This window comes from Leucoraja erinacea, chromosome 6 (assembly GCF_028641065.1).
Source record: "Leucoraja erinacea ecotype New England chromosome 6, Leri_hhj_1, whole genome shotgun sequence".
NCBI classification, from domain to species: domain Eukaryota; kingdom Metazoa; phylum Chordata; class Chondrichthyes; order Rajiformes; family Rajidae; genus Leucoraja; species Leucoraja erinaceus.
Genome location: NC_073382.1, coordinates 70,222,030 through 70,237,682, shown reverse-complemented (window position 1 = coordinate 70,237,682; position 15,653 = coordinate 70,222,030). Strand labels below are relative to the sequence as shown.

Sequence of the window (15,653 nt, the reverse complement as noted above, 5' to 3'; positions counted from 1 at the left end):
TATGAGGAAGAGGGACAGTCAACAGGCATAATGTGAGAGGAATAAGTAAGTAAGTTTATTGGTCAAGTATTCACATACAAGGAATTTGCCTATGTGCTCCGCCCACAAGTAACAACATGACATGCAGTGACAATTACAAATGACTCAGAAAACACTAAACATTAATAATAATAAAACATTAATGATAAAACACCATTGATCAAGCATGTGAACCCACAAAATACCAGATGAAAGGGAGGCTACAGATTTTTGGCTGTTGATTCGAGCTACTACTCGTTTTTATGTCTGGCTGTGGCAGCTTTGACAGTCCGGAGTCGCCTTCCAGAGGGAAGTGATTCAAAGAGTTTGTGGGCAGGGTGAGAGGGGTCAGAGATGATCTTGCCCGCTCGCTTCCTGGCCCTTGCAGTGTACAGTTCATCAATGGAGGGAAGGTTACAGCCAATAACCTTCTCTGCTGATCGGACGATTCGCTGCAGCCTCCAGGTGTCGTGCTGGGTGGCTGAGCCAAACCAGACCATGATGGAAAAGGTGAGAACAGACTCTACGATGGCCGTGTGGAATTGCACCATCATTACCTGTGGCAGATTGTGCTTCCTCAGCTGCCGTAGGAAGTACATCCTCTGTTGTGCCTTTTTGATTGTGGAGTCGATGGTAGCCCCCCACTTAAGATCGAATATATCGAGTTTGCAAAATTGAATAAGAGTGTATGGGTATTAGTGGATAATTAAAGAGTGGAAGGAAGAACATCTGCAGTCAAAAATTATGAGAAAGTAAGTTGGAGAAAAAAAGCATGTTTGAAAGATATAAGGGTACAAAGACGAACAATAATGAGAAGAGTAACTAAAGGATGCTGATATTTTTAGTTTGGCTAGTAGCGCAGCTGCCTCACAGTCTGTGTTGGCTGTGTGGAGTTGGCACGTTCTCCGTGCGACTGTGTGGGTTTTCTCCAGATGCTCCAGTTTCTACCCACATATTGAAAACCTGGGTTGATGTATTAATTGGCCACTCTACATTGCCACGAGCATGTAAATGCACGGTAGAATTTGGGGAGGGGTGGGAAGGTATGAGGTGGAAATAAATTGTGTTAGGGTCGGGTTCATGTATAAATGTGTGTTTGATGTTGCCATGCTGTATATGTCTATGATGTTTTATCTACAATGCAGATCAACAATGAAAGCGCTGAAAAACACGGAGCTCACACAGTACCTTTTCGTAATTTTCAATCAGAATTTCAACCACAATGTTCTGAAATTTAATGTTCATCATTGCTGCTACAGTCTCCTCTTGGGATCTCATTAATGTTGGTCCAAAAATAACTCCCAAGTTAGAAATAGTCATCAGGTTTTTTTGACTATGAGTGGACACTCTGAAATGATGGAACATGAAAATATTTACCCATTGTGAACACATGTATATTTCATATTTATTGTTAATTAGTGGACATTAAAATAGCATTAGACAATAGACAATAGGTGCAGGAGTAGGCCATTCGGCCCTTCGAGCCAGCACCATCATTCAATGTGATCATGGCTGATCATCCCCAATCAGTAACCCGTTCCTGCCTTCACCCCATATCCCCTGACTCCACTATCTTTAAGAACCCTATCTAGCTCTCTCTTGAAAGCATCCAAGTCACTAATAATCTTTACAATTTAGTTGAGAGAGATTATTGAAATGTATCTGCTTAAAAGTAATTGAATTGAATTGAATAAATTTTATTAGCCAAATATGTATACCTACAAGGAATTTGCCTTGGTGCTTTACTCACAAGTAACATCACGATACACAGTAGACATTTAAAAATAAAACATTATAATTTAAACATGTGAAGAATGAAATAAAATATCAGAGGAAAAGGAGGCTACAAAGTTTTGGCCGTTGAGTAGAGCTACTGCTCGTGGAAATAAGCTGTTTATATGTCTGGCTGTGGCGGCTTTGACAGTCCGGAGTCGCCTTCCAGAGGAAAGTGCTTCAAAGAGTTTGTGGCCAGGGTGAGAGGGGTGAGAGATGATCTTCCCCGCTCTCTTCCTGGCCCTTGCAGTGTACAGTTCGTCGATGGGGGGGTGGGAGGGAGGTTGCCGCCAACAACCTTCTCGGCTGATCGAACAATGTGCTGCAGCCTCCGGATGTCATGCTTGGTGGCTGAGCCAAACCAGACCATGATGGAGAAGGTGAGGACAGACTCTATGATGGCAGTACAAAACTGGACCATCATTGCCTGTGGCAGTTTGGGTTTCCTCAGCTGCCGCAGGAAGTACATCGTCTGTTGAGCCTTTTTGACTGTGTAGTCGATCATTAGCCCCCGTTTAAGGTCTCTGGAGATGGTGGTTCCAAGGACCTTAAATGACCCAAAAGATGTGACTGTGCTGTTGTTGATGGTGAGCGGGGTGAGGGGGAGCTCTCCAAAAGTCTACAATTAATTCCACCATCTTAAGCATTGAGCTCCAGGTTGTTGCGATGGCACCAGAACGCCAGCTGTGTCTCTTCCTGTCTGTAGGCAGATTTCTCCCCACCCTGGATCCTCCCCATCCCATCATCCATCTCAAGCAACGTTTGGTGCTTAGGATTTCTCCTGAATACAAGCAACCTTTGGTGTCATTCCTAGCAGTCAGCTCGAGATGTCCACTTCTTTTGTGTCCATCTTCCATGTTTCAAATGTTGACATCGCTATGATCGTCCGTCCTGAAAAGGACACAAGCTTCTGGCGACAATCAGTGGGAGCCATCACTTGTTGCAATAGATGATGGTGGTGGCAGAATATGCTCAGGATACTGACCTTGTGCAACTTGAGCCATTGCAAATTCTCCACTGTTTTCTCCTAATTTATCTCCTTTTCACATCCTAAAATCTTGTATGGCATCACGTACCCTTACTATATACTGTCAGGATGGTCTTCGAGAGCTAAACAAATAGTCGCTTGTATTGTATCTAATATATTAGCTTTATATTCAATTCTCCCTTTAACGCTTCCTACTGTGTCTCATTTGCATTTATGCATATTAAAATCACATTTGCTATTTTATATCTCATTTGCTTCAACCATTCAATTATTTCTATATTTGGTTCAACCATTTAGATTTAGAATGTAATCTCTTCCATTGTGTTAAAACATTTGAAAGTACATGAATATATAGGATTTAGAATATTCTACATAATTGAACAAATAACTTTGAAGCGCATCAATAGCTAAAGAGTTTCCACTTTGTGTGTGCTATAGAGCTCTGGGGGCTAGTGGAGTCAAGGGATATGGGGAGAAGGCAGGCACGGGTTATTGATAGGGGATGATCAGCCATGATCACAATGCATGGCGGTGCTGGCTCAAAGGGCCGAATGGCCTCCTCCTGCACCTATTTTCTATGTTTCTATGTTATTTGGTGTTATCTCGATGCACCATTCTTCCCAACCCTAACAACCACCTAACATACGACACAAAAAGCTGGAGTAACTCAGCAGGTCAGACAACATCTCTGGAGAAAAGGAATAGGTGACATTTTGGTTCAAGGTCCTTCTTCATACTGAGAATTAATGAAAGATGTGCAAAAATGTAACTATGATAAAGGAAACAGGCCATTATTACTTTTTTTGCATATCTTTCATTCATTTGTTCTCTATCTCTCTACATCACCATCTATATCTCTCGTTTCCCTTTCTCCTGACTGTCTGAAGAAGGGTCTTGACCCGAAAAGTCTCCTAATCCTTCTCTCCAGACATGCTGGCTGACCAGCTGAGTTACTTCAGCTAATCAATCAATCAATCAATCAATCAATCAATCAATCAATCAACCTTTATTGTCATCTTGCAAAGCAGCAGTTGTACAGTGCAAAATGAGAAGATGTTTCCCAGGGAATAACAGAGCATCACACATTAAACATTTCACACATAAATAAAACCAATCCAGTCCCTGATAAAAACAGTACGAAGAGTAAAAGAAAAGTGCAGGAAACAAACAACAACATTAAAATACAAGTAAAAAGTCATAAATTGTCCAGGGCAGCTGATTCCAGTGGCCAGTGCCAGAGTTTGTTATTAAAGTATCAGTGCAAAAAAAGCAGCAGAATCAGGTGGAGTGACTGTTTAGCAGCCTCACAGCCTGTGGAAGGAAGCTGTTTAGCAGTCTGGTTGTCCGGGCTTTGATGCTGCGGTATCTCTTGCCTAATCCTTTGTCATGATTTAGTTAATTTTGTTTTATTAAGTTGTGTATGTGTGTGGGTGGGGTGGGAGAAACATGTTTTGGTCTCTTCCTTCGGGGGATGGGACTTTTTTTCTGTCGTATTCCCCGTCCCCGCCTGCGCCGAGGCCTAATGGCGGCCTCAGAGCTGTGGCGGAGGCAGCGGCAGCGGCAGCGGAGACCCGACTCGGCCCCGGAGCATGGCGGCGGCAGCGGAGACCCAACTCGGCGGCAGTGGCTGCGGCAGCGGAGACCCGACTCGGCCCCGAAGCTGTGGCGGCGACAGCGGCAATGGAGATTAGGCCCCGAAGCTGTGGCGGCGACAGCGGCAGCGGCAATGGAGACCCAACTTGGCCCCAGAACCGTGGCGGCGGCAGCGGAGACCCAACTCGGCCTCGGGAGCTGTGGCAGCGGCAGCGACCACCCGGAGAGTTTGAACCGGCCCGTTCGCGGAGCACGGCGATTCGCGTTGGAGCCTGGATCGCCGTGGCGCAGAGAGAGAATAAAGAGGGAAGAGACAGAGACTTTAAGATTTTGCCTTCCACCACAGTGTGGAGGATGTTAAATTTGTGCTGATTGTGTGTTTTTGTCATTTTTTATTATATGCAGGGAAACGAAATTCCGTTCAGACCGAAAGGTCTGAATGACAATAAACAAATCTAATCTAATCTAATCTAATCTAATCCAGGTGTGTGTGGAGGGGGTGCAGTCTGTCCTTTACTATGCTCAGTGCTTTTTTCAGGCAGCGGCTCTGGAACAGTTCTTGTACAGAGGGTAGGGAGACGCTAATGGTCCTCTCTGCTCCCCTCACTACCCTCTGCAGAGCCTTCCTGTCTGAGCAGTTGCAGTTGGAGTACCACATGTTGATGCAGTATGTGAGTACGGACTCCACCGTGCCCCTGTAAAATGTCCTGAGGTTGTTGGTGGGGAGTGAGGCCTCTTTGAGTTTCCTCAGGTAGTGCAGTGGCTGATGGGCCCCGTTTGTCAATCCCAGTGTTGTTCCTGGACCAGGTGAGACTGTGTGTGATCTGCACTCCGAGGAACTTTATGTTCTCCACTCTCTCCACCGTGGTGCCACTGATGTTGAGGGGTGTGTGTTTGGGCTGTGACTTCATGAAGTCGACAATCATCTCCTTTGTGTTTTCTACGTTTAATTCTAGATTGTTGTTGCCGCACCAGTCCACTAGGTGTTTCACTTCCTCCCTGTACATTGTTCCATCCTCTCCACTGATGAGTCCCACCACTGTGGTGTCATCTGCAAATTTAATAATCCTGTTGTCCCTGAATCTGGCAGCACAGTCATGTGTTAGCAGTGTGAATAACAGTGGGCTGAGCACACAACCTTGAGGGGAGCTGGTGCTCAGCGTAATCGAGCCTGAGGTGATCTTGCCAACACGGACTGACTGCGGTCTCTGTGTCAGAAAGTCCAGGATCCAGTGACACAGAGTGGTGTTGAGGCCCAGCAGGGTTAGTTTCTCCACAAGTCTCTGTGGGATGATGGTATTAAAAGCTGAGCTGAAGTCAATGTACAGGATTCTGGCGTAGGTGTTTTTGTTTTCCAGATGAGTGAGTACTGAGTGCAGCGTAGTAGAGATGGCATCTTCTGTAGAGCGGTTGGGGTGATAGGCAAATTGGAGGGGGTCTAACGATGAGGGGAGGCTGGCAATAATGTGGGGTTTAACCAGGCATTCAAAACACTTCATTACTAGGTGGGACAGGGCGACAGGGCGGTATCATTTAGGCTGGCAACAACTGGTTTCTTTGCTATTGGGATTATTGTGGGATTATTATTGATTTTTGTGTCTATCTTCGGTTTAAACCATCATCTGAAGTTCCTTCCTACACATAAATGCCACCTTTGTGCACTTGATCACGAATACTATGGGGAGAAAATGCTGACGATTCACCATGGGGGCCAACATTCAAATAGATGTTTCCAATTCTTAGTGGAGGGACATTCGATCAGGATTCTGTCGCAATGATACTGCCAAAGAGTTTTGGGGGAAACTCTGAAAGTACATCACTACAGTCGGTGCAGCTATAAAGTTATACCTTTTACACCAAGACTTTCTTTGATTATTTTTTGGCTAAAGATGTTCTTTTGCTAAACAGCTTTTCTCATATCTCTTCGTTGTTTTTTCTGGGCATGGGTGATTGCTGGATGGTTATTCTGGATTTGTTTTTAATTTTGGATTAATTAAATGGTCTTGATACAATGGGACAGCTTGATGGGCCAATTCAGAAGATGGTCAAAGGTTACGAATATTGGTTCGATCTGCAGTCACAGAGTTCATAGCAGATAAGAATTGTGGATATTTGCCCCTTAAGGACTTTGGATAACATGTCACCAGAGAGGTGTATTTGCAAACTGTGGATCTATCTTCATTTATAATGGCCAAGTCATTGGAATATGACTTGAACCTATAACTTTCCAACCAAGATGCTTGTGGGCAGATTGCTGAGCCAAACTCTCATCTAAATGTGGTGAAAAGGTACAATATTTGAAATTAATTTTTTAATCTGAAATTAAACCAACATTTGGTGGAGATTCAAAATGAATTTAACAGATGTTAAATCCATCAAACTTTACGTAACACATGACTGTAATCAACCTTCAAATCAATCACAATATTCTATTAACTGTAAGATATTTATTAGCATTCACAACATTTTGCTTGTGAACGTTGAGAATAATTGTGATACAGAAATCATGAATTGTTGGAGAAATTGGAAATTACATGATAAAGCAGTTAAAACTACACCCCTAATTGGCAAGCTTAATTAGGTGAGCATTCTTAAACTTAGCAGAAGATAAGCTACTTACTTCACCAAATGTTTAAGCAGGAGTTCAAGCATTTCCTTGTTCTTATCTGGTAGTTTATAAACCAGTGCATGAACAGCACGCACTCGATAATTCTGATCATCTGACTCTGTAGAAAATGTTGATAGATTCAGTGTACTGAAACTTTTTTTTTGAAGTACTGGTAGAAAAGCATTATATATTGATATTTCAGTTTATGCATATTAGTTATTTTGTCTAAACAAGTATGTATTTTGCAATAATTATTATATCTGTGATGTAATGCATAGCTGGCTCTCTTTCACATCTGGAAAGAGAAGGGTAGCAATCCATTACATTAATCAGTTCAACACTGGGTTCTGGAGGCATTGAGACAACTTGTGGGAAAATGTGCAAGTTGTCTCCTCATTTAATTCCAAACTTTACATGTTTCACCAAATGCTCTTTTAATGACACACCTTTATTTGATTTCCTAATAGGAAAGATAACTAGTTATTAATTAATGCACAAATATATAAATGTGTTCTTTTCTAATTAAGCTGTCTCTTTCATAGATTTTTTTTTTCTGCTGCCTGTTGCCTAAAATTATTTTTACTTTCTTCTTCAAAGTGGGATCCAGGAATAAGACTGCCCATTCAGCTGGCGCAGTTGTTTACCACTTCCACTTCTCCATAAAGTCAAAACGGTCGCTGCATTTTCCACTTGCATCCCTCTCTACTTTACCCCCCTTGCCAGCTCACTCTTCCCCACACTCAGTAGCCCAAGTATAAACAATGTCCAAGTCCTGGTGCGGGTGGCAGTGGACTGCTTTACTATCTTCATTTCAAATCTTTAGTTCAGGCATTTGGATTACTGGTCTGGCAATTTAACTTCTCTGCCACCATTCCCACTGTCATTTATCTGTTTGGTTCATGGCTTTGGAAGAATCACTGAAACAGGTGAAACAAATGGTCTAATTTCCATGTGGTAAACTGCATGTAGTAATGATTCAATAAAAAGGAAAACATTCTGCTGACTATTACAACTTCTGGGCCTGTTGATCAGCAGTACTGCCCATCAAAGCTATGAACAATAATCATTATTCTCCCTTCAACATCACTACAGAATAAAACATTTTGCTCATGTTATTCAATGTTCACAAAGAAGCTTAAAAATGTATTACAAATACAAGCTTTTGTTTGGGTTTTCCTTGCAAGACTGGTTTGTTGGTATTTAAGAAAGAACTGCAGATGCTGGAAAATCAAAGGTACACAAAAATGCTGGAGAAACTCAGCGGGTGCAGCAGCATCTATGGAGCGAAGGAGATAGGCAACGTTTCGGGCCGAAACCCTTCTTCAGACTGATGGGGGGTGGCGGGGAGAAGAAAGGAAAAAGGAGGAGGAGGAGCCCGAGGGCTGAGGTAGGAAGGGGAGGAGACAGCAAGGGTTAACAGAATTGTGAGAAATCAATGTTCATGCCACCAGGATGCAGACTCCCCAAGCAGAATATGAGGTGCTGTTCCTCCAAATGCTGAGCCACCGGGAGGTCAGGTTGGTTAGTGCGGACCGAGCGGAGGTGTTCAGTGAAACGATCTCACCGATATAGATCACCTGACATCTAGAGCAGCGGATGCAATAGATGAGGTTGGAGGAGGTGCAGGTGAACCTCTGTCGCACCTGGAACGCCTGCTTGGGTCCTTGAATGGAGTCGAGGGGGGAGGTAAAGCAACAGGATCTCTTGCATTTGCAAGGGAAAGTGCCCGGGGAAGGGGTGGAGCGGGAGGGAAGGGAAGAATTGACAAGGAAGTTGTGGAGGGAACAGTCTTTGCGGAAGGCAGACGGGGGGGAGATGGGAAGATGTGGCGAGTGGTGGGGTCACGTTGGAGCTGTCGAAACTGACGGAGGACTATTTGTTGTATGTGCCGGCTAGTGGGGTGAAAGGTGAGGACCAGGGGGACTGCCCTTGTTGTGAGTGGGGGGGATGGGGAGAGAGAGCAGTGTTACAGGGTATGGAGGAGACCCTGGTACGAGCCTCATCTATAGTGGGGGAGGGGAACCCCGTTCCCTGAAGAATTAGGACATTTGCGATGCCCTGGTATGGAACACCTCATCCTGGGAGCAGATGCGGCGTAGACGGAGGAATTGGGAATAGGTGATGGGAGTCCATCCCTGGAGGGGATGAAGGTTTGTTGGTATTGTATGCAATAGGGCTTTGCAAGTAAAAATCCACGTTCAAAATCACAATTGGGCACTTAAAAGTGCAGATTTAATAAGCCAGAGGATAAGAATGTCTAGGTCCACTACTTTTATCACTGTGCACAAAGAAATACCGAATCCTTATTCATAGTTCATAATAAGTACTCACTGACAGCAGCAATTAAATCCTTATGTAACTTGTAAGTCATCAATGGCTCTACAAGACACCTAGAACAGAAAAATAAACATAGTAGGCTTGAAAATTTTGACAGTCTACATTATTCAATTTTAAAAGTACCTTGCAATATTAAGGGAATTTCCAACTAGTTGCATAAGTAGCATTTTTGCAAACAACAGTTTTCATGCATCTTTCTCTTAAGAGGCAAGATAAAATACTGCCACATGCAAAAATACAATAAGCAGCCTATGCTTTTGTATCTGTAGAAATGTAACAGGATATATCAGTGCAGATTTTGTGTTGAGCAATGAGCTGCACTTGTTCATCTGTTGCCTATGAGTCACTGCTCAACTGTTGCAGATTTCCCAAAACAAGCACCATATCAAGCTGTTTAAGAAGGAACTGCAGATGCTGGAAAATCGAAGGTACACAAAAATGCTGGAGAAACTCAGCGGGTGCAGCAGCATCTATGGGGCGAAGGAAATAGGCAAAGTTTCAGGCCGAAACCCTTCTTCAGACTCTGCGGCGTCTCACACACACTAACCACTCCCCACACACACACACTAACCACCCACCTAGATATTATATTTATATTGTTAATTTGCTCCTTTTTCCCCATCCCCCTCCCTATCCACTCACGCATAGCCACCAACTCGCAGGCGTGGCTAGAGAGGGAGAGGGAGTTGAGAGGGCAGGGGCAAAGGGCAGGGGCTGGGGGCAGAAGGCAGAGGCAGAGAGAGGGCAGCGACAGAGGCAGAGAGCGACAGCAACCTCCCCACCAAGCGCCGACACGAGAACCCTGAACAAGGCGATGAGGGGGTAAGGCAGCATGATGGCGAGGGGACGAGTCGGCGAGCGAGCGTCGACCAAAGGTCCGCGAGTTGGGCCGCCGCAGTCTTCAGCTATGATCTTTGGTCTTCAGTCCAGGGCCCAACTTCATCTCCGGCTGCGTCTTTTGAATAACAGGAGGGAGGAGGGAGGGTTAGGGGAGGTGATGTCACTCGCAGCGCGAGGAAGAAGGCACGATGACCGATTGTGACGTCATCAGCGACAGACAGTCATTTTTAAATTCAAAGTTTTGTCAGATTTTTGAACATTTTCATTAATAACTCGAGAAATTAAGCATGAAATTTTCAGATAAGGCGATTTTGGACTCCAGGGGGAAAATGGCTACCGGAATATGTAAAGATTTTACCGTTACCGCGTCGTTTTTTCGCGAAGATGTGATCACACACAAACACACACACAAATAAATACACATCCAAGATCAGAGTTTTATAAGTATAGAGATATATACATATATCAACACTGTTCAAAATGAGGTTTTTATATCACAAAAAATAAGTAGGTAAAAATTCAATTTTTGCTGTAGTTTTTCCATGTTTTCCCCTACCTGAGGTAGTTTTTAAGCCCACTTGTAATTGTCTTCATGTCCCATAATTCAGTGTCAAGATCCATATCAGGAGGAGCTTTAAGCGCTTTTAAGAGAACAGTGCATAATATTAGGTTTAGCATCTAGAATGGATCAACATTACAAGCATGTATAAATTACATACATTTCACATTTTTTAAGATGACTAATTTGCAAAGTTTTCTGGGAAATTACATAAAGCAGCTAAGAATGAAGCAGGAGATTTTTTAAAAAACCCTGAATTTTGGGCGAGAAATGTACTTGCACAATTAAGTGCTATGCAATAAAACGTAATCTTAAATATAAACACTCACTCAATACATCTGGTTAGTCCATGTGCATATAGTGTGTATGGATATTCTCGCATATACCCCCGGGCATATGAAATAAGGAAAGACGATTGAGTATGTTTGAGAGGCATTAATTGTCATGTGTCACATGACAGACATCACTCTCACAATTATACCAAGTATATATGCATTACAATCAGTGCAGGCCTTTACTGCAGGAATAAGCAGTTAAAACTCTGTTAATCCACTGATTGTTCTGAGATCTTGATGGTTCAATAACCGGTTCACTGGGTGATGTCTTCCGCAATCATTTAAAGTACAGGGGCCCACATCACATGCTCCTTATAAAGAGATTCCAGAACTCCTTATAAACGCCCCAAAACCCTGATCCCAGCCACTTTTTACAACCCCCCTGAGCCCTGTTTCCAAATAACTTTTTAATTCACTGGGGCCCCATTCTCATGCTCCCTTTATAAACTTCCCAAAGAAACTTTCTCACGCTCCTTTTAAACTCTCCTGGCACCCAATTCCACGATTGTTTTAAATTCATCCAGGTCTCATTCCAAGACTTTGTTTAGATAGATTAGAGCTCTGTTTCCCCATCAAACTCATCTGCTTCATAAAAAAGATTATAGCACTTGTATAACACGCTAAACAAAATAATTAAAAGTGGGATGGGGTGGGGCGCAAATAGGAGTAGAAAAAAATCCAATATTCTGAAAAAGCTGCCAATTTATCACCAGTTTAGTTTCTAAATAATCGTTTATAGCTAAATTCTACTTGCTTTCGCTCTCGGCCTCAAAGTCAAGAAACTATCCTTGTATGATCCAAAACTCTTAAGACTTAATTTTGTACACAATCAAGCACTTTTCTCATGTCAATGAGCATCATCATGCCGGCGAATGAGTCAGTTTAAAAATGACTTCATGAACACTTTTATTCCAAGGACAATAGCTTCAGCTTTATACCCCAATTTGTTGTAGAAATGCCTATTGTACTTATAATGTATGGACTGTGTGGACTGTAATAATGGCTAGGTTCTTGACAGGATCAAGTTCTTTAAAGCACAATTATATAATGCCAAAAGACAAATTTAACCTCACCAGCATTCTCAACATTTGACATTTATATAAAGTTTCATTGTGTGCTTGAACATATTTCTGAAAATAATCAATTAATTTGCCCAATTCTGCTACCCTGTGTTAAGGTTTTAAGAACGAAATATTGGTTACCTTGTGAGGATGTCTTGACAACAAATTATATAACAATTTGTTGTATATAACAAATTAATTGGATATAATTAATTAACAACAAATTAATTAATAATTATATAATGCACGTATGTTACAAATTACAATAAATCGTTGTTACTAACCAGGGAACATGTACTACCTTCTGCAAGCTAGTACAATTTATATGAATGTAACTAAGGCCACATAGGACATAGGGATTAAGACCTTGTAAAAATCAGAGGGGGGTGGGAGGGAGAGGGTGAAACAAGACGCTCTATCTAATCTGAGTTGGATGATCAGCCATGATCATATTGAATGGCGATTCAGGCTCGAAGGGCCGAATGGCCTACTCCTGCACCTATTTTCTATGTTTCTATGTCTAAGTTTAAAGAGTCTAAATTGTCTAAAGAGTCACATAATAATGTCTAAATTGAATTAAGTATATTTCGAGGATAATTTGTATGTGAAATTTTAAAGAGCCAAGACTGGTTGGCGGTTAAAGTGTGCACAACTGTGCCAACTATGCAGCACTGGCTCAGTTAATCATCATCTGCACTGATACTAATAAATCAGGTGGTCCTGAACTGTCTTAACAAAATCAGCTAAACTGAAGAAGGGTCTCGACACGAAACAACACCCATTCCTTCTCTCTAGAGATATTGCCTGTCCCGCTGAGTTACTACAGCATTTTGTGCCTATCTTCAGTGTAAACCAGCATCTGCAGTTCCTTCCTAAACATTTATTTTCTCAATACTAAGAAAAGCATTCTTTTCATTAAAAATTGTTCTTTTGCTTCATGGAAAGTCGCTATACATAAGTTCTTTCGCCAGGTTTCAATTGAGAAAATATGGTTAAAGCCGAATCTTGCTGGATTTCCTATGTGCTTCAACGACAAATATAATTAATTTTTAATTGTATAATAATGGCATGTTCAAAACAAGCTACAACTTTATCCAAACCCAAACCTTAATGTTTGAAAAAAAAAAATCAACTTCTTTGATGGTTTGAATTAGTGAATCGGCAAACCAAGCTACAGTATATCTTCTGAAATCTAGCATTATATTGTTTTGAGAAAAGGCAGATTATTAACATATGGAAACATTTGAAAGTGTGTCTAAGAGGTAAAGCCACATTTTACACGTGTAATATGTTTGTATTCTCTGTCCTATTATAACAAACAAACATACCTGTATGCTCTGTTCACCAACATTATGGAAATTAAAATATCTTCTTACCAAATACTGCATTCATTAGCTTCTGTACTTTAGAATTTACTCCACTCATTCTGTACAATCCCATGGCATTAATACCTAAGAGTGTACATATTTTAATAGGAGAAAGATGGAAAAACGTGAAACAAATAGGCCTTTTCACAAAAATCACACTATCTTTAATTTCAATTTAGCCTTTACAACAATCAACAATCATGTATTTTTAATGTTTTGCACTTTAATTGTTCCAGTTTTGTTTAGTATTATAAATTTTAAATGTTCTAGAGAATGAATACCATTTTTCGATCACAGTAAATATTTATTTGCTTGTTTTCTGTTTAAGTATGAGTAAATTATGTTTAATTCAGCCACGACTGTCCCTATTTCAGAGCCAAGGTACTGAGACCTCCAGCATAGTTTGTAGAAAGAAAGTAAACATTCGTACATTCTTGCTCGAAGGGACAGAATTAGCTTTTGTCAGTTCTCGGTGAATCTCTAGAGATAGTGTTGAATTTCAAGGAACTGGAGCAGTAAGCATGCATTCTTCCAAAGCTTAAAAACTGCACCAGTTAGTCAGAGTAACACAATTATTTTAATGAATAAATATCAAGCATTTGATACCATTTTAACATTTAAAAAAATAACCATGTTAGTGAGTGAATGTAATTGTCATGGGTAGAGATGCAGAACTCCTCTGATTTCAGATACCAAACAGGAATCTCCAGAAAGTTATCAACATTTAGGGCATAAAATTATGCTGTGATTGTTATTTGCAAGTTTAGCATATCTACAGTATGTGCAGTCGTATAAACTACGAGTCATTGTTCAAGAATATCTTTACCTGCTAACCACACTCTCAGGATATTAAAGACATGTTTTCCCAACTAAATTGGTAATGCAGTAAAATACATAAAATGGGCTATTTGAGTAGAATTCCAATGTTAATCAGAGCCAACTCTATCCAGTCTATCAAAACCACAATGAGCTTGAACATGGTTGGTCATTGCTATTGTTGGACCATATCCTTTTCTGGAATCCACTGCAACTCTGAATATAGATCCCTCTGGATAATACTGAAAACAAATTTGGAGTTCTTCAATCCATTCTTAAGTAACCTGTCACACTGATGTGATGTTCTGTCTGGCTAATCATTGTGGTGTTCTGAGCTGCATTGTCAGCATTATCTTGTTCTATTTGTTAACAGCACCACACACTTTAGTTCAAGCTACATTAGTCTTCACCTTGCCAAACTCCGCAATTCGTTGTTTTCCAATTGATGACATTCTCATTGTACAAATAACCCTGCAACTAGAATCATTCTCTACTTCTCCAGAGGAGTCGCTTGATTCAGTGCACGTCTCTAGCCCCAATGATGAACACAATTCTAAGTTACAATCAAATTATTTCTCATTACAATTCTGGTTAAAGTCATCTAATTCAGCATTAAAAACTGAAAGAACACAAATCAGCATCTGCAAATCTGAGATTTAAAGTGTAGTATAACAATGCCCTAAACAGCCATAATCTTTAAACCTTCAACCTGAATCTGCCTCCCTTCGAGAGGAAAATGTTAAGCTTCACCCTCACCAAACCAGTTGATCTTGCCAACCTTATCCCGTCATCATTAAATACATTGAAAACCTTATAACCTTTCAGCAATCTCCTCCCCCCAATAATAATGTGCTTTGAGTGTTACTCAACATCATCTGCCTTGTTTTCTCCTTAATGCAGACGTCTTGCCTAGACTTCCAATCACCACCCTCATTTTTTTCCCCTCTTGCCATCTATCTCTTGCATCATTCCTGTATACCTCTTGCTTATTTTACAGCCTTTCCCCTGACTTGAGCCCTTGTCCTGCATGGTGTATATCTTCCACATGCACTACCTAACCTGAATATTCCACACAAACTCAATTCCACATGTACAGTATAATGATTGGTAGACCTGAAATTGTAATGTATTTGTCAGTTTAGATGTCATTACTTACAAATGTTAAGGAAAAAATGGCCTATCCCTTACCTCTCATTTCCACAGCTTCAATGCACTTCTTTACGAAATTAAAACCCGCCTCATTAAGGTACACTGTAATACAAAATTGAGTCTCTTACTTTCACTTAATAATTAAAACATTGTTATTAAATGTCAGCGAACACAATCAAAATCAGCAGTGTCATATTGTTAGGAGACCA

General features: G+C 41.2%; 1 protein-coding gene across 1 annotated transcript in view; it reads right to left on the bottom strand.

Moving 5' to 3' along the window:
• arhgap42a (Rho GTPase activating protein 42a) overlaps positions 1 to 15,653 on the bottom strand; it is a 252,691-nt gene that overhangs the window by 26,626 nt on the left and 210,412 nt on the right. Inside the window, exons 13-18 of the mRNA XM_055637337.1 lie at positions 15,484 to 15,546; positions 13,489 to 13,563; positions 10,714 to 10,798; positions 9,312 to 9,370; positions 6,993 to 7,098; positions 1,207 to 1,366 (exon numbers count right to left, since the gene is read on the bottom strand). Coding sequence (XP_055493312.1) covers positions 1,207 to 1,366; positions 6,993 to 7,098; positions 9,312 to 9,370; positions 10,714 to 10,798; positions 13,489 to 13,563; positions 15,484 to 15,546 — 548 coding nt within the window. The remainder of the gene's footprint in view (positions 1 to 1,206; positions 1,367 to 6,992; positions 7,099 to 9,311; positions 9,371 to 10,713; positions 10,799 to 13,488; positions 13,564 to 15,483; positions 15,547 to 15,653) is intronic.